Source organism: Schistocerca piceifrons, chromosome 1 (genome assembly GCF_021461385.2).
Source record: "Schistocerca piceifrons isolate TAMUIC-IGC-003096 chromosome 1, iqSchPice1.1, whole genome shotgun sequence".
NCBI lineage: Eukaryota > Metazoa > Arthropoda > Insecta > Orthoptera > Acrididae > Schistocerca > Schistocerca piceifrons.
In genome coordinates this window covers 687,499,191-687,523,225 of record NC_060138.1, presented here as the reverse complement: position 1 = coordinate 687,523,225, position 24,035 = coordinate 687,499,191, and the positions used below count along the sequence as shown (strand labels likewise).

General features: G+C 37.5%; 1 protein-coding gene across 5 annotated transcripts in view; it reads right to left on the bottom strand.

Annotated features, from left to right (window-relative positions):
- The window catches only part of LOC124709616 (tumor susceptibility gene 101 protein), a 162,724-nt gene that overhangs the window by 28,358 nt on the left and 110,331 nt on the right, over positions 1-24,035 (bottom strand). For all 5 annotated transcript variants that reach the window (XM_047240854.1, XM_047240853.1, XM_047240855.1 and 2 more), the window contains 2 exons: positions 18,488-18,721; positions 10,035-10,168 (listed from right to left, as the gene is read on the bottom strand). In XM_047240854.1, the coding sequence (XP_047096810.1) occupies positions 10,035-10,168; positions 18,488-18,721 (368 nt within the window). The remainder of the gene's footprint in view (positions 1-10,034; positions 10,169-18,487; positions 18,722-24,035) is intronic.

Sequence of the window (24,035 nt, the reverse complement as noted above, 5' to 3'; positions counted from 1 at the left end):
CCAGAGTTGCCTTTCGTCGCCCCCCTAACCTCCGTAACATCCTTGTTAAACCCTACAATATTCCCAGACTACCTTCTCTACCCAGCGGTTCCTACCCCTGTAACCGACCCCGCTGCAAAACCTGCCCCATGCATCCGCCCACAACCACCTACTCCAGCCCCGCTACTGGTAAAACATACACAATTCAAGGCAGGGCTACATGTGAAACTACACATGTCATTTATCAACTGACGTGCCTGCACTGCACAGCCTTTTACATCGGCATGACAACAACCAAACTGCCTGAGCGAATGAACGGACACAGACGAACTGTCCGCCTAGGAGATGCCCAATACCCAGTAGCGGAGCATGCCCTCCAGCATAATTCTAGGGACCTAGGAACCTGCTACACCGTATGTGCCATTTGGCTTCTCCCACCCAACACCAGTCCCTCTGAACTGCGGAGATGGGAACTTGCACTCCAACACATCCTTTCATCCCGCCATCCCCCTGGACTGAACCTACGTTAAACAACCTCACTCCCATTCACTCTTCAGTCTTCTCCTCTTTCCCTTTCCTCTTTAGCCATTCACGCATCTTTTCATCCTACATAGTTGTGTTTATCTTTATACTTTACTTCTGTATGCATCCTCTTTGGTTTGAAGCTGGCACAGTACTTACAGTAGAATATCTTTGGCTTCCCTCTGACAACCATGCCTCCATCCTTGCTACCCTCCCTGTTTACCTTTCCCTGTTGCTTCATAACCTGGGTTGTGAGTAACTGAATCCACTTTCCCTTCTTCCCTTTTTTCCCCTCTCTCCTCCCTGATGAAGGAACAAAGTTCCGAAAGCTAGGAATGTAAATTTTCAGTTCTGTTTTATGTGTATCTATCGGCTGTACTGAGCTGAGGTAAGTACTGGCCAGCCCCTCTATCTCTTTGTTAGTATTTGTTTCACATCTTATATGAGATTTTCCATTAATCATTTAGACCAGGATAATACTGAGAGATAAGTGGTGTGCTCCTACGTTGCATTTTGGAGGGATCAGCAGTACCACCAGTATTGGATGTGATGGCCCAGGAAATCTGTTTTTGAACTAGGATGGTGGGGTAATTGCATCCAGTGAAGGCTGAGGTGAGAATGGTGGTGCCTTGCTGTAAAGTGTCTGCATCTGAAGAAATACATCTGCCTCAAATGCCAAGGCTGCATGGGAGGGAACATTTGACAGGAAAAGGATGGTAACTGTCAAAATGTAAGTACTGTTGTTTGTCAGTAGATTTAATGTGGACAGCAGTGTGTAGCTGGCCTTTGGTGAGAATGAGATAGACACCAAGTAAAGTGACATGGGATTTGGAACAGGACCATGTGAAATTTAATTAGGAGAATGTATTTCGAGATTCCAGGAATTTTAACAGGTCAGCCTTACCGTGAGTCCATATGGCAAAGATGTCATCAATATATCTAAACCTAACCAGGGCTGAAGGCTTATGGATCCCAGGAAAGCCCCCTCCAAGTGACCCGTGAGAAGGTTGGCACCTGAAGGCTGTAATCTTGATCTGTTAGTATGTCTGCCCCTCGAAAATGAAGTCGTCGTTGGTAAGTATAAATCTGATTAAGGTTAGCAGGAAGGATGCCATAGGTTTTGAATCAGGTGGGTGCTGACAGAGGAAATGTTCAGCAGCAGACAGACCATGTATGTGGGGGGATTTTGGTCTAGAGGATGAATGAGCATAGGCATAGGGCACACACTGGCAACACACAACATCCTCTTGCAGAGCATGCATTACCACATGACACTCATGACTTCAGTGCCTGTTTCACAACACATGCCATCTGGATTCTTCCCCCAGACACCAGTTTCTCAGAACTCCACGGGTGGGAACTGGCGCTACAACATGTCTTAGTTCTCACCATCCCCCGGGCCTTAATTTACGCTAATTTCTTCAGTCTCAGCATTTTTTCACAGTAAATATTCCTTTCTTCACTGCATTTTAGTTTTCTACATCTTTTTTTGTCATTCCACTCCTAACTCCATCACATACAATGCACTTAGCTTTTTACTCTTATTGACTCACGCACAATCTTTTAGCAGTAACCACTGTCTTGCATGTTATCTTCCACTTTTAAGCTCTCCGGTTTTCAAATCCCATCTGGTGCAGTCCCCAACAATTAGTCTTTCCTTCTCATCCCATCTGGTAAGTCTCCCCTGACCCATAGTTCTGGGTGACTTTACCAAACTCCACTCTTTTTTCCTAAACCTCCCCAGTCCTTTTCCTTCACCACTCATCCTTCCCCTTCAACCCTTCTGTCAGAAGAAGCGGCCACTCACTACAAAATTTTGCATACATAATACCATTTTTTTACATGTGTGTTCTCCTGCCACTGCCTGGTGAGCAGATTTTTATCTTTCCAATTTCATTATATTTTTTTTTAATTATTATTTTCGTCAACATAGGTATTTAGTTGAACTGACAGCCTCTAGATTTGTTTAATTTATTGTGTAATCAAAATTTAACGGATTTATTTTTGTACTCATGTAGATGATCTAACACTTTTCCTCACTGAGAGACAATTGCCACTTTTTGCACCATTTAGATATAATTTTGCAATTGGTTTTGATCTTCCAATGACTTCCGCTGATGTTAAATGACAGCATCATTTGCCAACAATCTAAGTGGGCTATTCTGATATTTTAAATCATTTAAATAGATTAGGAATAGCCGAGGGCCTATAACACTTTCTTGGGGAATGCCAAATATCACTTACGATTAATCTGTAATTTTCTGTCTGTTACTATAATTTTCTGTCTATTACTATGTACAGTAATGTTTCTGAGAAGAAATAATGGATCCAATTGCACAACTGAAGCAATACTCCATATGGGAAACTAATGTGACACAATATGTTGGGTATTTACAGTAACTGTCAATCACAAATGCCAATTTATTATGAAACAGGTTTGCATAACATTTGCAACTTATGAAGATTCTTCAGAATATGTGAGTGTAAGCATCAGAAAATAACACTCGTAGCTTCTGAAAATTCTCAGAAATGGGAACTTATTCACATTGATATACACTAAAATGTGGGATGAATGATTATTTCAATGAGGATACTACTGCTAAAACTGTATGAAGCATGAGTTTTGATTCAAACATATACTACAGCACAGGATATGTTTTCATCACAATACACACATGAGTTTTGATACAACATTTAAATTTTGTGTCTAGTTTTCGGGCCTAAGTTTTCAAGGTGATTTTTCTAACTTAAGTGATTTTGCTGAGCGAGAAAGGAAATACTGGGAGTCAGCTTGTATAAGTAATACACACATGAACTACATGGATTTTGGACTTAGGTTCTTTTGTATCACCTTTTTCACTAACGTGCCAAAGATGAACACTGCAGCGTCAGTATATTTCATAAAAACAATGTAAAATGTGGAACATAGCGATTTATGTCCTCCACTTGGGCAGCTAAAAATGCATTCATGATCTCACAATGGCAATTGTGAAAAGAGTACCATTGAAGATTTAACCTGTTCTCTTGTACATGTTGATTACGAAGGACCGTACAACTCTTAATTCTGAAATGCTGATGGAAGGAGAAATTTTTAATAAAAGTTAATAGGTTGCCTTGGAAGCCCTGTCCATGCAATGTACCTAAGATGTGGTGTTGCGAAGTTTTGTAAGTCTTGGAAGACCGCTACCAGATGTTGACGAAGCAATAAGTTTCTCTGACAGCACACTCCACACAGACAATTATTAGAATAACTTTGCGTTAACAAGAAATATTTGAACAACACGCCTAAAAAAGCAGTATCTTTAAATCTGGAAAAAACAATACAATTGCACAATATTCACTCGGCCTGATGACTGGAAAATGGAAGATAGGTCTGTTATATTCCATACAATTTATGAATATAACAGCACAGGTCGCAAAGCACACCAGCAAATAATATCCAAACCACTGAAAATTGTCAACATATAATGCAAGTGTGCTTGAGACCCATAAGCATGACCAGATGTTACCATATCATTTGCAATAACAGAAGACTATCCAGTGACCTAAGAACTATTCGTCCATTTAACTGATATGCTATATTTCAATTTGCAATTTTTTAAGAAATATTCAGGGAATAAAATGTTATATTGATATACAATAAAAATTGTAAAGGGACTACTTTCGTTGATAGAAATTCCAAAAGGTAAGAAAGACAGACCTCACAAATCACACTTGTGCAATACCGAGAAGCATCTCACAGGAAAAAGCAAATCATGACGACAAGATGTAAAAAGTGTGCCAAACATGACAAGCATACTGACACATCACCACTTGAGTGTAGTGACTGCCCAAATAATCCTAGTTTCTATTTGAAACTCTGGTACAGTTACCCATCATTACCAAACAGAACTATACACATTATGCTGTAAATTCTTAATATTTATAGAGATCTTACACACGTATAATGTTTCATTTCTTTTTGTAAATACACTACTGGCCATTAAACGATTGGCCGTTAAACGTACAAAATCATGCAGTGTCATTCTGGAACTTCTGCCTCATTTCCGTATCAATATCCACTTTTACCGAAGAAATCTATTTCTTGTATATTCCCTGCTTTGACTGTTCTGTGTACTCTTGTTTCCTTGGTAGGAGAATTCTTTCACTTCTTCCAATTATGTGTTGTTTTCAACTTCAATGTGACATGTTAGCTGCCTGAGCCAATGCGCATTTGTTGTGCTCCTCATTTCACACCATTTTTGTGAGACACACTGAAGCTGCAATGCTCACTTTGATATGCTAGTGCAAAATGCGACACCAAATCAGCCGCTTTGCAAAATCCGTGTGATTTGCATGTTTACTTAGTTATATTTACATATATAACCTGACTCCTGGTATTTCTTTTGTCTACAAATAAAATCATGTGAGCCAGGTAAAACTGTTTCAGAAACTTAGGGCCAAAGTACTGGCATAAAATTAAAATGTACTTTTCATGTTGATTTTATCAAAAATTGTTTGGTTGTTGTGATCTATTGAGTAGTGCTATCTTGTAAATTGTAAACATAACCCATGCTTTCCAGGATCATGATACAGTGCATAGTATTATATCATCAATTATAAACTTAATCTGTGTTTTCAGAAACTTTTTACCACAGTAAACTCATTTTACATCAACTGTTCCCTAATTTATGTATTTACATGAAAAAGGCATATTTTTGAGAATTTGAGATGCTTGCAGAGATTTCCTTATGTACAAGTGTTACACAAAATAAATCAGCATTTGTGATTTACAGTTACTATAAACAAGTAACATAATGTGTAACAGTATTTTGCTCTTTTAACAGAAGTGTATACTGTCCATATTTATCGTAAATTAATGCTGATGATGAATTTATTAGTGACCATAACCTGAAAAATGGTTCCGAGAATCAGAGAAATTTGTACCAAGTTTTCCTTTTTTGTAAAGGATACCTCATTTTGGCTGTAAATCTCTTTAATTCTAAAAGGCTACTGGTAAATACTTGCAGTGTATCAGAGTCATAAATTTAAAGAGAATCATCAAGCTTAGTTTAAAGTCGCATGTTTACAGTTCTGTAAGGTATTACGCCAAGCACAATGCAGTACCATTATATTTTCTGTTCCGGGCAGGTGGATGAGTTGCTTGCTGTTAGTGAGAAGCTGTAAATTGCCTTCAATACTGGCAAGCAATTAAAATCTGCTGAGACTGGGTGTGTCGGGAGGGCTACAAGAGTAATGTACCAAAGGTACCTCAACTACTATCTTATGCTGAGGGTATTGTCTCTTCTGCAGCAAATACAGGACCCCTCATTCTTGTGTACTTGACTGCAGGGCATGTTTGTGGTAGGTCCAGGCATCCTGTATAGGGGAGACAGGGACCAGAGGGAATTCAATATGTTAAGCCCATTCACTTAAAATACAGGTTTGAGGTGGTGTTATCCACTAAAACTGAAAAAGTGACATTCAGTTAACCTTTTGTGGAACCTCCTGTGTCCTGTGTGAGGGGACAGCAAAAGCAAAGTGGTAGGGTCTATTAATCATTATATTCAAATGTATAGAGAATTATGGTACCCGTCAGAGAAATGGCAGTATGAGATGGGAATGGACATCAGGTGCACTCAGAGATTAAGCCTCAAGGCCTCATTCAATATGTTGAAAAGGTTATTCTGGCAGCCACTGAGGGAACAGAATGCAACCAACTGCAGTCTGTGATGCATGTTGAAGCAAACAATGCTTGTTGTCTGGGCTCTGAGATCATACTTGGATCATTCCAGTGACTACCAGAGAAGATTGAGAATACCCATCAAAGCTCCTAATCTGCAGCAAAGCGCTCAGAACTGATCATGGGCTCCTGGTTCTGAGTCAAGTGGAAGGCCTGAATCAAAGACTGTGAAGATTCTGAGAGAAGCTAGTCTGTGACTTCTTAGACCTACACCAAAGGGTTCAGAACCGTAGGGTCTCCCCTAAATGTGCCAGTTGCACTACACATCAGAGTCAGCTACCCAGGTAGCTGATAGTGTGTGGGGCCCAAACAGGTTTTTTAAAATTTTTTTTAGGTGACTCACCATTCAATTCAGATAATCAAAGCTGTAGGAAACCGAGAAGTATCAGTGTAAGATCCAAAGAAAAGCTCTCCACAGGTAAGAGTATTCAAATTCTAGTAGTTAACTGCCAAACCATTCACAACACAGTGCCAGAGTTTGAATTGCACCTAAAAAGCAATGACATTCACATAAAATAAGTGGCAGTCAAATGAAAATGAGAGAGGTGGGAAAAAGTAAATAAACTATTTTCACCATAACTGTTAATACATTTATTCCACTTGAGACAAGACATCCAATGCGTCTATGGAAAAATGTTTATGGCTGCCTACGCAGAACCATGATTGTACCTCTTCCCAGCAAAGCTTCTATAATGTAGTCTAATCAATCTTAGCAGTTTATGGACCAGACCAGTGATCTGAAATGATGACTAGAATTATTTGTGGGTGAAGTGGTCATCATGATATTATTTTTTGAAGACTGAATATCCTGTGAATAAACTTTGTGTGCCTTTAATGTAGAGGTTTTCATTACCTTCTGCATCTTTATGCCATGTGTCATTGTTGTTTCTTCCACCTTCAGCGACAGTTTCCCACCTCAAAGAAAAGAAGATAGCCTGAATCTCTATCTGCTCCTCTGTCTTCTCACAAAAGTCCATTGACAGAATCACACAGAAGGCATAAACCAGGAAAGGTCTAAGACAGGTTTGCTCACTGTCACCTCTAAGTTAATATGTATATTGGCAAGAGAATGAGGGAAGTAAAGGACAATTTCAATATGGGAGTGGTTTATCATGGGCAGAAAATTAACAAGATAAAGCTTGCTAAGACTTAGTAGTAATGGCCAAAAGTGAACAAGAACTGAGTTGGGCACTTAATGAATGGAATAAGTGCAGGGTCATTGTTATAATATACGCATAAACAAAAAGGAAACTAAGGTAATGATGTGCAACAGATGTACATGATGGGTGGCTAAGTAATAAACTTGAACAGGAGATTAATGAAGATGAGAAAGAATTTTCTTACCTACAAAGTAGAATAGAGAGGACAAAAAGGGGGAAAATGCAATAAAGACACAGTAGCAAGGATTTCACAAGGTGGGATATCCATAAAAAGAAGCAGCTGCTAATATCCAGAAATATGAACCTTGAGACCAGATACGGATTAATGAAAAGCTTTGTTTGAAGCATAACTCTTTATGGGTGTGAAATGTGTACAACAGGGACAAATCAAATAATTGGAAGTGCTTGGAATGGGATTTTACAGGAGACTGTTGAAAATCTTGAGAGACGAAGTATGGAAAGAAGAGGTCTAGAGAGGTGAGGTCCCAAATTAACAGGGGAGAAAGTCTAGAAAATTTTAAGTGAAAATAATGAGGAAGGAACGAATTACAGGGATAGGCATAAAAAAAGTAAAGTCATATGGCGTGAAGGGCTGGGAGACTATGAAAGGCAGGTTCAGCCACCTAACTGGAAAGGTTTTTCCTATCAATACAATGGGGATCATACAGCCAACCAGTTGCACTTCAAAAGTTTATTCAAATCTTTACCTAGACTTCTTCCTCAAAATGCCCCCCCCCCCCTCCCCCCAATCACACACACAAACTGAGCTGTTTTGATTCACAGTGCTCTCACCACACAAAATAATCCTACCTGAATACCACAGTTTCGAATAAGACTTCATTGGAAATGAGAGGAGGGGGGGGGGGGGGGGGGGGAGTTTTTGTAATATTCACATGCTTTGATGCTCATTCTCTTCTTTTGCCTCCAGTATAAATTCTTGTTCACTGGAAGAAGCTAATGATAGTGAACACTAGCAAACAGCTTTGTGAATGCTCGTTCACCTATGTTCACTTCGATTCATTCTGTTATATGTTGTTGTGGTCTTCAGTCCAGAGACTGGTTTGATGCAGCCCTCCATGCTATTCTATCCTGTGCAAGCTTCTTCATCTCTCAGTAACTATTGGAACCTAGATCCTCCTGAATCTGCTTAGTGTATTCATCTCTTGGTCTCCCTCTACGATTTTTACTCTCCTCGCTGCCCTCCAACACTAAACTGGTGATCCCTTGATGCCTCAGAACATGTCCTACCAACCAATCCCTCCTTCTAGTCAAGTTGTGCCACAAATTCCTCTTCTCCCCAATTCTATTCAGTAACCTCCTCAATAGTTACGTGATCTACCCACCTAATCTCCAGCATTCTTCTGTAGCACCACATTTTGAAAGCTTCTATTCTGTTCTTGTCTAAACTAGTTATCGTCCATGTTTCACTTCCATGGATAGCTACACTCCATACAAATAGTTTCAGAAAAGACTTCCTGACACAAATCTATACTCGATGTTAACAAATTTCTCTTCTTCAGAAACGCTTTCCTTGCCACTGCCAGTCTACATTTCATATCCTCTCTACTTGGACCATCATCAGTTATTTTGCTCCTCAAATAGCAAAAGTCATCTACTACTTTAAGTGTCTCATTTCCTAATCTAATTCCCTCAGCATCACCTGATTTAATTAGACTACATTCCATTATTTTCGTTTTGCTTTTGTCGATGTTCATCTTATATCCTCCTTTCAATACACTGTCCATTCCGTTCAACTGCTCTTCCAGGTCCTTTGCTGTCTCTGACAGAATTACAAAGTCCTCGGCAAACCCCTGGTATAAACAAGGCTTTTTACATAATTTTTGCTTCTAGCAGAAATAAATTTTCTGTCAACATCACATAGGTGCAGAACACAGACTTCATGTGTTTTGCATGAGTATGATTCCAGCTTACAGCTTATGCTTGTTTACAAGCCTCTGCCTTGTAGGTATCAACGGCAAACATGTTAAACAGAACTTTTCCAATTGCCGGTTTTATCGTTTAGTGGTCCACTATTAATATTCAAACTATAAATAATATTTTTGATTTACCAGGAAACAAAACATTTTTAATTTATATTGTAAAACCACTGTCTATTGAATATGAATGCAGTATTTCAACAAACCTATGGAATAGACTGGATAGTTCTTTTGTTAGTCATTGCCAGCACTAAAAATTATGTATGCTTCTGGGGACAACCAATCTATATATGGACTTACCTAAAATAATGCATGCTAGACAATGATGCAATTTGTGATAAAAATGCAAGTTATAACATTGGCAAATCAAAGTGAGCATCAAGTATGCTACCTTTTTACTTAAGATGTGGACTTAGAAACAGTTTGTTTCTTTTATACACTGAAGTGGCTACCTTTGTTGCAGATATTTAACTTCAGAATTAATGTGTCATTAGAAGAGTGTACCCATTATTTTCTCTAAAACATCTGCTTTGAGTGTTAATTGAACAGGGAATAAAATATAAATGATCAAGCATTGATAGCATTATAGGTCACACTTCCTCCAAAAAAAATGTATAAGTGAGAAGACAAAAGAGCTTTTCTCTGTTGGCACCACTGCACCATGCACTATACACATAACACTAACATTTACATTATTAATATGCAAGTACTTACTGCTTGTAAAGCGGGGCTGTTGTTGTTACGGCTTCATCAACATCAATAGCTTCTTGTTCAGATAATCGAGCAATAGCCTTCTCCAGTTCTTGTTCTTTGTCCTCCAGGACAGTTATGTTCTTATCAAGTTCAACCTGATGAAGTAAACAGATCTTTTATTTACGATTATTTTGCAGAAAATAAAATGGATATTTAGATAATTTAATTTTTCTTTTAAATCATATTATTAGTAATAAATTAACACAATAAATTTTAAATTCTATTCCTTTTATAGTACCACAAGATGTTGCTCATTTGCAAATTTTTACTGGTTCAAATGGCTCTGAGCACTGTTTGACTTAACTTCTGAGGTCATCAGTCCCCTAGAACTTAGAACTACTTAAACTTAACTAACCTAAGGACATCACACACACCCATGCCCGAGGCAGGATTCGAACCTGCGACCATAGTGGTCGCGTGGTTCCAGACTGTAGCGCCTAGAACTGCTCGGCCACCACAGCCAGCAAATTTGTACTATTTTGTGGCGAATTTTTGAATTTAAGTTACTTAGCTTATTGATTTTATGCTTGTTGTTATACAGGCTGTAACAAAACGGCATGGCCATACAATCAGGAAACATTATTCACACATAGAAGAAACAAATATATTAAATGGATATGGGACTGTAAACACTATATTTCCATGTTAGAGCTCATTTTTTACTTCTGTTCACAATCAGTCAGTGTTTGGGCCAGCACTGTTGGTGACTCTGCTTTCTCAGAGAATACTGTACATGCTCTGGTTCTGGTAGAACATGTGCCTTTATGAGCATGACAAAATGTACTTTATACATGATGGAGCTCCTCCTCATTTCTGTGTTAATGTTTGTGGTCTTCTAAATAACAAATTCTGTGATGGATGGATAGGTAGACGTGTACCATTCCTTGGCTTCCAAGTTCTCCAGACCAAAACTACTAGAGTTTTATTTGTGCGGGCACTTGAAACTCTTGTGTACAGAACTCCAGTGCAAGACATGCAGAGTCTTCATACCCATATTGTGGAACGCTATGAAACAATACACATTCCTCCAGGAATACATCAGTGCATCAGAAATTCAATGTGAAGGCGAGTTGATGCATGCATCCTTACTAAAGGAGGGCATTTTGAACATTTCAAGTAAGAAACTGTTTCATGCTGGTATGTTCTGTTTCTGTGTGTTTTCAATGATTAATGTGATTATGAAGAGAAGTACAAAATGAGTCCTAAAATGGAAATAAAATGTTTCTGGAGCCATGTCCATATAACATTTTCTTTCTCTATATGTGAGAAATGTTCGCTGAAAGTTTGGTTCTACCTTTTTGCTGCTCCTAATACAGAATGTTTTTGAAAAATTTGTACACATGTAACCACAGTGATTAACAAAAGCTGAAGGGTAATATTATGAATGCAAAACAAACATACATAAATGAATAATAACATCATGAAATCCAACCTTTCCTTTAACAGCACCTACTGAATGGAAAACTCTAATTAATAGCATCACTAATTGAAGTTGGATACAGCAGCCAGAAGTACAACTCAACAAAAGTACCAAGCATTTACATCATAGGCTTACAACAGTTGGACATTTACTTTGTAAATAAAAAGAACACAGGCAAAATCAGTATTTGACTATGAAATATACAGTCTATCTGACCTGTTATATCTGTACTGTGCATTACTTACCTAAGATGCAAACAAAGGAATCCACGCGTTTGGGAACATAGAAGTAGGATAGTGCCTAAAAATTAAATCCACAATGACTGTCACACCAGATCTAAGTTTCTACAAATAACAGGATATGAACCCAGGAGTGACTGATCTGTTCTACATCATCATCATCATCATCATCATATCATCATCATCATCATCAACTGCTCCTGACTCCAGCAAGTTGGGTGTAGTTGGATATGGGTGGATAGAACATCCTAGAAGGAGCTCAAACATATTGGCTTGTTGCAATAACAATTATACATTTATTGCCAATGCCCTTCTCACAAATATCATGAAATTTCCTGTCAGATATTTTCCCTGGTATAGCTATTTCAAAATACTGTATCAGTATTCTATGTAAAGACATTAGTTCCCTATTACCATGCCAGTATAGTCTTTCAAGCTCTATTATGCCATTTATGCTCCATTCCAGATGAAGCTACTGCCATGTTTCCACATATTAATTTATCCTTCAATTTTTCTTGAAAGCAAGACTGGAGAAACTGCACTTCATTTGCCTGGTGATGATTACTGGTATTGCAGTAACGATGCTGTATCCAAGACAAGTTGCTTTTTGCAAATCTTTAAAATAATAGGAAAGTTTTGTAACACAGTAACTGATGAATAATGTGACAGAATTTGGAAGCTATTTGCTTTCTGTTGGCAATTTCCTGAGAGAGGGTATCACTTGAAGAGACAATATTGTCTACATACTTGAAATTGTCATCTATAAAGATCTTTTCATTTCCAACATTCAAAAGGGTTGTTTTTGGATTTCTGGTCATTTCCACACAAACTCTTTGTTCTACTGATGATCACTCCTATTTTCTGGAATTCAGTTTGTTGAAGATTAATTTGTAAAGAACTTCCGTTTCACCCCATTACACGACACGATCAACGAAAACTGAGGCATTTGTATTACGGTTCTTTTATTTTACTGCTTTTATTACTTCATTCATTATAACAACGAAGAGATGTGGTGACAAGCAACATCCTAATTGAACTCCACTTTAAGTTTTAAACCATTTTCATCATCTCGCGTGGATCTGTATGCACACTTATCATTTCTATACAGTTCTTCAGAACAAAAGATCAACATGTACTTTTTTTGCCACCAACATTTCCACATAAGTTTGCATGGTACACAGTCTCATGCCTCTTCATGTTTAAGAATATGAGTATGATTCACTGGATTTTCACACAGTGTTTTTCAAATAGCGTTCTCTCACAAAAAAGGAGATCTATTGTTGATCTGTTAGTTCTATAACCATCCTGTTCCTACTGCAATTAAGGTTCCATGGATTTCCTCAATCTATTCTCCGGGATGGAGACAGAAGGTTTGCGCTTTTGTAGTTTACACATTTCTTTTAGTCACTGTTCTTAAACAATAGATTGATCATTACCAGTTCCAATCACTGAGTACTTCAGTATCTTGCCAGCTTTTATTCACCACTCACACTCCATGTATTCTTTGTTTCCTATGTCTGTCAAATGTCTAACCTGTTCTTTTAATATATAATGGCACTTAAGGTTATTTCTGGTAGAACAATTTGATATTTTGGATGAAAAGCAAACAAGAGAAACAAAATGAAATCTGTCTGCTTTTGCACCCTTGAAGCATTATTTTACTTCATCATTCCACTGCATTTTTTCTTTTTTTTATCTTATATTGTTTTGGCATTTACATAATGACAAACCTGTTCCTACTACTAACTCTGAAAGAGTATCCCACACTTCATTTAAGGACCTTAGCTCATCTTTCGACAAGCTGTAAATCTGGTCTCTGAACTCTTCTGTTACAGTCATTTGAGAGTGTAATGAAGTTTCAATTTTTTGTTATCTTCTGTTACAGTCTTTCTGATGTCTTCACATTGCAATATCTGCAACTAACAGTCTGTTATTTACATGTAAGTGTTCACATGGGGTTATTTTGATATCAATGATAGTTTTCCAAACTGTTAGGTCGTATTACTGAAACTTCCAGAGAGGTGTATAAATAATGGAAGAAGTAAAGGTAACCACTCAGCATACAGCTGAGGCATTTAGTGAATGATAGGCACATAAACAAGACTGTTCTTGTTGTTGTTGCTAATCTTTCTTACAATGTCCTCTACTGGGGGTATCATGCTGTTTTTTTTTTTTTTTTTTGAATCACTTCCTCATGTTCCAATCCCTTTCACAATCTAATCCATTGTATCTCAATTCATCATCCCACACAACTGTTTTAGAGCAACACGGCAGTTTTCTATATCTACGTTTAATTTTCTTTCCTACGTTTGATTCCTTTATCAGCAAGTCAGAAGAAGGAAATCTCAAACTGCTCAGTTAGGACCCTTTCCCCGAGAATAATGTAAAAATTTTCCAGTTCTCATTAATGACCCTTACACTTGAACTTTAACTGTATAGAAAAAGTATAAGTAGTATAAGGAGGGAGGAATATAGATTTATTCTTTTCAAATGAAGCTGAATATTCACCTTCATGCTGCTCAAGTAGACAACAAAAAACTTTTCAAATAAGAGAAAAAAATATCTTTATATAGGTGTCACCTTTATTTTTGTCTTGTAAAATTTAATGGAAATACATAACTTACAGTACAGATATTTGTGCAGATCATTATCAGTGAAACAAAAAAGCGCACTGATTTTCCTAAAGGAAACATATGGGGTTAAAAAGTACCTGGTTGAAAAGAATCACACTGGTACAAAATCATGACTTTATTAACTGGGGTACTCTGACCATGGACCTTGCCGTTGGTGGGGAGGCTTGCATGCCTCAACGATACAGATAGCCATACCGTAGGTGCAACCACAACGGAGGGGTATCTGTTGAGGGGCCAGACAAACGTGTGGTTCCTGAAGAGGGGCAGCAACCTTTTCAGTAGTTGCAGGGGTATGATTGACTGATCTGGCCTTGTAACACTATCCAAAATGGCCTTGCTGTTCTGGTACTGCGAACGGCTCAAAGCAAGGGGAAACTACAGCCGTAATTTTTCCCGAGAGCATGCAGCTTTACTCTATGATTAAATGATGATGGCGTCCTGTTGGGTAAAATATTCCGAGGGGTAAAATAGTCCCCCATTCGGATCTCCGGGCGGGGACTACTCAAGAGGACATTGTTATCAGAAGAAAGAAAACTGGCGTTCTACGGATCAGAGCGTGGAATGTCAGATCCCTTAATCGGGCAGGTAGGTTAGAAAATTTATAAACGGAAATGGGTAGGTTAAAGTTAGATATACTGGGAATTAGTGAAGTTCAGTGGCAGGAGGAACAAGACTTTTGGTCAGGTGAATACAGGGTTATAAACACAAAATCAAATAGGGGTAATGCAGGAGTAGGTTTAATAATGAATAAAAAAACAGGAGTATGGGTAAGCTACTACAAACAGCATAGTGAACGCATTATTGTGGCCAAGATAGACATGAAGCCCAAGTCAACTACAGTTATACAAATTTCTATGCCAACTAGCTCTGCAGATGACGGAGAAATTGATGAAATGTACGATGAGATAAAAGAAATTATTCAGGTAGTGAAGGGAGACGAAAATTTAATAGTCATGGGTGACTGGAATTCGAGAGTAGGAAAAGGGAGAGAGGGAAACGTAGGTGAATATGGATTGAAGCTAAGAAATGAAGGAGGAAGCCACCTGGTAGAATTTTGCACAGAGCATAACTTAATTATAACTAACACTTGGTTCAAGAATCATGAAAGAAGGTTGTATACATGGAAGAACCCTGGAGATACTAGAAGATATCAGATAGATTATATAATGGTAAGACAGAGATTTAGGAACCAGGTTTTAAATTGTAAGACATTTCCACGGGCAGATGTGGACTCTGACCACAATCTATTGGTTATGAACTGTAGATTAAAACTGAAGAAACTGCAAAAATGTGGGAATTTAAGGAGATGGGACCTGGATAAACTGAAAGAACCAGAGGTTGTACATGGTTTCAGGGAGAGCATAAGGGAACAATTGACAGGAATGGGGGAAAGAAATACGGTAGAAGAAGAATGGGTAGCTCTGAGGTATGAAGTAGTGAAGGCGGCAGAGGATGAAGTAGGTAAAAAGACAAGGACTAGTAGAAATCCTTGGGTAACAGAAGAAATATTGAATTTAATTGATGAAAGGAGAAAATATAAAAATGCAGTAAATGAAGCAGGCAAAAAGGAATACAAACGTCTCAAAAATGAGATCGACAGGAAGTGCAAAATGGCTAAGCAGGGATGGGTAGAGGACAAATGTAAGGATGTAGAGGCCTATCTCACTAGGGGTAAGATAGATACTGCCTACAGGAAAATTAAAGAGACCTTTGGAGAAAGGAGAACCTCTTGCATGAATATTAAGAGCTCAGATGGAAACCCAGTTCTAAGCAAAGAAGGGAAAGCAGAAAGGTGGAAGGAGTATATAGAGGGTCTATACAAGGGCGATGTACTTGAGGACAATATTATGGAAATGGAATAGGATGTAGATGAAGGTGAAATGGGAGATATGATACTGCATGAAGAGTTTGACAGAGCACTGAAAGACCTGTGAAAACAAGGACCCCAGAGTAGACAAAATTCCATTAGAACCACTGACAGCCTTGGGAGAGCCAATCCTGACAAAACTCTACCATCTGGTGAGAAAGATGTATGAGACAGGCGAAATACCCTCAGACTTCAAGAAGAATATAATAATTCCAATCCCAAAGAAAGCAGGTGTTGACAGATGTGAAAATTACCAAACTATCAGTTTAATAAGTCACAGCTGCAAAATACTAACGCAAATTCTTTACAGACGAATGGAAAAACTGATAGAAGCCGGCCTTGGGGAAGATCAGTTTGGATTCCGTAGAAATGTTGGAACACGTGAGGCAATACCGACCTTACGACTTATCTTAGAAGAAAGATTTCTAGCATTTGTAGACTTAGAGAAAGCTTTTGACAATGTTGACTGGAATACTCTCTTTCAAATTCTGAAGGTGGCAGGGGTAAAATACAGGGAGCGAAAGGCTATTTACAATTTGTACAGAAACCAGATGGCAGTTATAAGAGTCGAGGGACATGAAAGGGAAGCAGTGGTTGGGAAGGGAGTGAGACAGGGTTGTAGCCTACCCCCGATGTTATTCAATCTGTATATTGAGCAAGCAGTAAAGGAAACAAAAGAAAAGTTTGGAGTAGGTATTAAAATCCATGGAGAAAAAATAAAAACTTCGAAGTTCGCCGATGACATTGTAATTCTGTCAGAGACAGCAAAGGACTTAGAAGAGCAGTTGAATGGAATGGACAGGGTCTTGAAAGGAGGGTATAAGATGAACATCAACAAAAGCAAAACGAGGATAATGGAATGTAGTCGAATTAAGTCAGGTGATGCTGAGGGAATTAGATTTCGAAATGAGACACTGAAAGTAGTAAAGGAGTTTTGCTATTTGGGGAGCAAAATAACTGATGAAGGTCGAAGTAGACAGGATATAAAGTGTAGACTGGCAATGGCAAGGAAAGTGTTTCTGAAGAAGAAAAATTTGTTAACATCGAGTATAGATTTAAATGTCAGGAAGTCGTTTCTGAAAGTATTTGTATGGAGTGTAGCCATGTATGGAAGTGAAATGTGGACGATAAATAGTTTAGACAAGAAGAGAATAGAAGCTTTAGAAATGTGGTGCTACAGAAGAATGCTGAAGATTAGATGGGTAGATCACATAACTAATGAGGAAGTATTGAATAGAATTGGGGAGAAGAGGAGCTTGTGGCACAACTTGACTAGAAGAAGGGATTGGTTGGTAGGACATGTTCTGAGACATCGAGGGATCACCAGTTTAGTATTGGAGGGCAGTGTGAAGGGTAAAAATCATAGAGGGAGGCCAAGAGATGAATACACTAAACAGATTCAGAAGGATGTAGGCTGCAGTAGGTACTGGGAGATGAAGAAGCTTGCACAGGATAGAGTAGCGTGGAGAGCTGCATCAGACCAGTCTCAGGACTGAAGACCACAACAACTCTGACAACCCAAATTAATACAGTCATGATTTTGTTCCGGGTATTTTAATACCATATGTTTCCTTGAGAAAAATCACTATACTTTTTTAAATTAATTCACATATTCAAATTCTTAAATTCCATCATGAAGGAAAACTTTCAGGAACATGGACTAGACAAGTTATACATAAACAGGCAGAAGCAGCCCTGCAGCTTGTTTCTGTAAAGCATACTAACAACAAATTACGACTAGTGCTAATCTACTCTCACTGCTAATTATGAAAATTAGATTTGGATTTTACGTATATTAGATGAAAAGTAACTACTTTGGGAGAAAAAGAATCACTGCTCTTTTTCGTACACTACCCAGCTGTTGTTTCTCTCTACAAGTTAATACTAAGAATTTACGTAACTTTTCTGATTTCTGAGAGCACTATCATCTGTCTACATACTGGAATAGTAAAAAACCTGTGTAAGACTGTATTAACTTGAATGCAGATCCATAAGTCCAAATATTCTGTTAAATTATTTTGTTTTTGAATATCTGTGGATCCCCAATTTCCTACATTTTTCTACCAACAGCCTGTTAAAGACTTTAAAGACTTTTGCATCAGAATATAAAACTCCGTACTGAGGCTTAGACATGTAAGTGCAAATCCTCATGGCAAATGTGTGAGAAAGAAATTAAAACTTTTGCTAAAGAACAGTCCAAGAGGAAAAAGTACAGTGTAAATCAGTTAACTTGTCTCTTAAATGACCCACTTTACCTGTTCCTTCTCCAATCTTGTTATAATGTCATCAAGTTTATTTTTGCCCTGAGTTAGTTCCTGCTGGGTACGAGTCAGAGTTTCTATCTCGGCCTGCATTTGAGAGAACTGTTCTCGAAGTCTACGGCGCACTTTATCTTCAACAGCGGATAGCAAAGAAGCTCTGATGTGTTCTTCTGTGATGGTTCCAGTTGTTCCACCAGAATTCCCCGAAGAGTTTGTGGGTGGAGAGGACTGTAAATTAAGCAAAAATATATCATAAATAATGGTGAATTGTAAAGCCTTGACAGCATAACAATACTACTACTACTACTACTACTACTACTACTACTACTACTAAATAATAATAATAATAATAATAATAATAATAATAATAATAATAATAATAATAATCTTCACAGAAGAGACTGCTAAAGACGGGTAGATGGCCTTAATCCGTCCACTGCAGAAAGCAGGAGACAAAACCGATGTGAACAATTACAGAGGCATTTCTCTCCTATTGGTCACCTATGAAATTTTATCAAAAAGAATTATTAGCTTGGGCAGACCAGCAACTACTCAACTTTCAAACTGGTGAATATCAATGTGATTTTAGAAAGAATAAATCATGTTTAAAATAGATTGTCAACCAAAAGTCAATAATAATGTATTGTTAATCATTTACGTTAAGTTCAGGGAAGCTTATGACTCACGTGAAAGAAAATCACTATTCGAAATATTCAATGTACTGGGCTTAGAAAGCAAAATTATAGCTCTAATTAAGTGAATACAAAAACCAATTGTAAAGTGAAATTTCTAGAAGTTTTGAGATCAAAATTGGAGTGCGGCAGGGAGATGGTCTCTCCTTTCTTCTCTGTAATTGTATTCTAGAAAAAGTCATAAGGGAAGAGAGAACGTCATTAGGAGAAAATCAATATTAGATTACAAAAGGAACAGTCTAAAAATAGATGGATGACCTAGCTACCTTTTTTTAGATTCAGTGGAAACAACCACTAGTCGATTAGAATTGCTTAAAGAACAATCTGGAAAAGCAAGTCTTGTTTGAGAAAATCAAATTTATGACAAACATGAAGGCAGTCTCAAACGTAATTGTTGAGCATTTTTTAATATAAACATGAAAGCTTCCTGAAATAATGTTTTTTTAATTACTCAGTACATATTACCCCAGAACTCATAATGACCACTGATTAAAATACAAAGGAGTAAACAAAAAACTGTCGATATCAATTTACATATCTCCACATGTACCCTTAAACTGACAACACACAGTATGAAGTCTAAATGTACAGTTACTCCTTCACTTTCTTCACAAAGCTACAGTTTCTTATACATGTTCCATGTCTGGCATTGATAAGTGATTTTGTGAAACCATCGGCTAACATTTCTTCAGAAGCAGACGTTCAACATCAATTACACCTGACTCCAAGGGCTTTCTTATAAAAGGATACTTTATATGTTTGGATCTACAGTTTGTCACTAGATTCTTGGCTAACTGAATCATTCCTTTATTATTACAGTATGACTTTATGACATTGGTTGTATCACTTTGAGACTGGCACTTTCTTATATGATTGTCCGCTTGCGTTTGGTACTTGGTTTTTCAGTTTTTGCCATGTGTATGAAAGAAGCAAGCCTATTACAAATGTGAATCTTTCCTTGTTTGTTTAGATGTAAACGATGAGTTTTAGGTTCATTTCTTTTCAGGTGTTCGATTTCGAAATTCACAGATAATCTCCTCCTACACATGCCTGTGGCAGTATTGATTTTTCCATTTAGAACTTGTGCATCATATCTAAGAGGTATTAGATGAATTATTACATTTGTTTTTTTGCGTGAGTTTAAGTATGTATTCCAAAGAATCTTTCATGTTCCTCTGCAATTCTTCCAGAGGTTTATCAGTGTCATTTGTGCCACCAATAATGATTAAAGTATCGTTGATGGAGAAGTTATCAGTTAATTTGCCTGCGTTTTTCACAACTTCCTTAATTGGTGCCCCTGGTTTTATAATACTTTGCACACTGAATTTTTTGCCTATTTCGTCTTGTAGTATACTCCCACAGTTTCTGCCATGACTGTCACTTAAAACAAGAACTTTATTTCCTTTTGCAGCAGTTGTTTGAGGCCTAACAGATCGCGAGTTTTCACACAAATGATGGTTACGGTGTTTCACTGCATTTTGCTCATTATGCTCTTGAATCCTTGATTTTAAACTTCATAGCACTGTTTTCTTCTTGCTTCTTGCAACACTTTTTTAACTTTGTTCTTGATCACTTGAGACCATTCTTCAGAAAAGGGCATGGTTTCTGGCGGAATTTTTGGCGCACTTTTCTTTATCAGCGGTTCACATTTTGGTGTTTGAGGTTTAGTAATTTCCATTTTTAGTGTACTGATAATAGACTGGATACTCGTTCGTGTAGTTTCAATATTTCATCCTTACAATTTGCACACGGTTTCTTTTTACTGGCAATATTTACATTTTTCCTAGGAGAAGCACGACATACTTTTGCACTGGCTGCCATCTTCACACATACTATAGATTCTGTCTGTCTCCATTTGCCCACACAAATCAGAATGTACTAAGTCTGAGATGTGTTTAAAATATCTTTAGCTGGGTTTGAGTGGAAGATGTGTTTTCCCACAATGCATAACTCACGGCGATCTTTAATCACAATAACTTCATTTAGTCCCATTGAAACCTTTGATAATTTCTGTATACTTTTGCAATTCACATGTCCTTGCCAATGATGCCATAAGATTTAACTATCTTTTGTATAGTAGCACCGTTTCACTTCATTTGTATTCAAACAATAGATTCCAACTTAGGCTTTGCTTTGGCAATTAGTTCACCTTCTGTGTTATAGATGAATCCACCTTTTTTGTTAAAAATGACTTTATACCCTTTGTTTACAATTTTACTAACAGAGCAAATTTACAGGTGAGTCTGAGGTGTAAATCACATTAGATGTATCTTCTTCTATAGCTTTATCACCAGTATAGAAGGTCAGATGAACACTTCCAGTGGTCTCTGCTACTAAGCCATCACCTCCCACAATGGTCACTGAACTATTACATGACTTGGCATTATGAAGCTTCCTTCCATCATTTGAAATATGAGTCAAGGCACAGGAGTCTAAGAACCACATATCCTTTTCGTGAGACTGTTTAACATCAGCTGCAGAAAAACTTTCTTTTGATTTGACTGTTTCCTAAATACATATCTGTCATCATCATTTTTGATGAGCTTTCTCCTTTTACATCTTTGCTAGAACAATTGTTAGCAGAATGATTTGGTTTGTTGCACTTGTACCATTTAATAACACATTTTGTAGGCCTTTGTTTATTTGCATATACAGCAGATTCTTCATTTCCATTTGGGTCTTTAGGTTTGATGTCTTGTAACAGTTTAACTTTAATACAATCTCCTGATACATGTACAAATGTTTTCAAGTGCCACTATAATAGGCCGATAATGATCAGGTAATCCAGCCAGGAGCAAAGTTCCTATCCAGTCTTCACTCACCAGAAACTTCATTTCATTTAACTTAAACATGGTCATTATTATTCAATTGGCGTAGTCATCTGTGACTTGCATTTATCTAATTTGGTTGTGATTAATATCTAAGCAAGCCCACTCCACGTAAGAGTCCTGAGTCTTCAAATGCCTTTTACAAGGCTGTCCAAGCTTCTGCTGCCATATTTGTGTCCCTTATATGGGGATACTTCATCTTGTTGATGAAAAGTATAATATGTGAATGTGCCTTTTTTGTCTCTCTTCTTCCAAAAATTGTCTCCTCTCGTCAGATGCAAAGGAGGGTTTTCTACACCATCCTATAATTCGTCATGGTCAAAATACGCCTTCATGGCAAATTTTCATATTGAATCATTTTCATGCCCCATCAGCTTTTCAACCACTGGAAGTTCAGTTAGGGCGGTACCACTCATTTTTAGCCTTGAGTGAGGAAAAAAAGTTGGCAGTCTGCACACATGAATGATCAATCAGCAAAAAATTAATGATCAGCATACACATAACTTCCAAACCAGCTCTGGACTTCCATGCAAGACTTCAATTGTAATATTTATAAAACCTCACTTTCACACCTGTGTCTGGGCTCAATCTTTTGTTCAGCATTTTTTAACATAAGCATGAAATTTTTAGGAAATAACATATTATTTATTAATCAGTACGTGAATAACAACAACTACACACCTCAAAATGCATAATCACCACCAAGTAATTACAACACAATGGAGTAAACAATAAAATCTGTCTACATCAATTTACGTATCTCAACAATTAAAACGGAATAAGGAGAAATTGAGAGAACTAACACATTCAAGTATCTAGGAGAGGTAATTAAACACGATATTTTGGAGAAGGAAGCCATTAAGGCGAGAGTTAATAATACAAAAACAGCATATTACCTACCTAAGGAAATATATAATAAGAAATCAGTACCCATCAATGCTAAACTTAAACCCTAATCTACAGTAATTCATTCCGAAGCACTTTATGCAGCAGAATGTTTAACCCTGAACAGAGAGGTGATGAGGGAAGCACTGGAAATCACAGAAAGAAAAATAACAAGGTAAATTTTGCGACTTGTTAAAGATTAAACATAATACAGAAGACATCATAATAGTGAATTTTATATATTGAAGAAATTACAGGCATATTAGGAAAAGAAGACCATCTTTCTACAGCCACATCCAATAGACTGACAGAAAGACTGTTCAAACAATGGAAAATCCAGGATGGAATGTAACAACACCAGATAAGGAAAGTTGCTACTCACCATACAGCAGAGATGCTGAGTCGCAATAGGCACAACAAAAAGATTCACACAATTATAGCCTTCGGTCATTAAAACCTTTGTCAGCAGTAGACACACATACACACACGTGCACACACACACACTCACGCAAACACAACTAGCACACACGTCCGCAGTCTCAGAGAGCTGAAATCACACTGGCAGTGTGCTCACAACTGTTACAGCATTTATTTGAAGGAAACCTGATTTGCATCCTTACAGTGGCGTTACTAGCACTACTCAAATGCAACTGCGATGAAATCTGTATAGACATCTTTCAGATATAGAAACGGTCTACCAACATTAGTTTATATTGCACATCTCCTCATTGGTGTTGCGATTTTTTTTTTTTTTCCATCAGTGTACTGTGTGTGTTGCTTTCCCAACTTAATAGAAAGCAGGAGATAAGTAACATCTGAAGATGCTACTTTACCAGTAGGAATGTTAAATAAAACATTTTTATCAATACTATCATTAAATGGATTGAGGGTATTTTTAACTGCTTTAATAACGCTGTGAGGGAGCTGCAGTTTTGGGACCAAATGGCTATGTGTCTCGACAACTGCTGACATAGAAACAAAATCATGACAACACTAAGTTTTGCCTACTTTTGCTAAGGCAACGCTATTCCGTCATATTCACAATAAAATTATCTCCTTTTTTACATGATGATATAAGGAAATCTGAAGAGGGCAGTTTACTCATACACAGTTGTTTGTTACCACCTGAAAACCTCT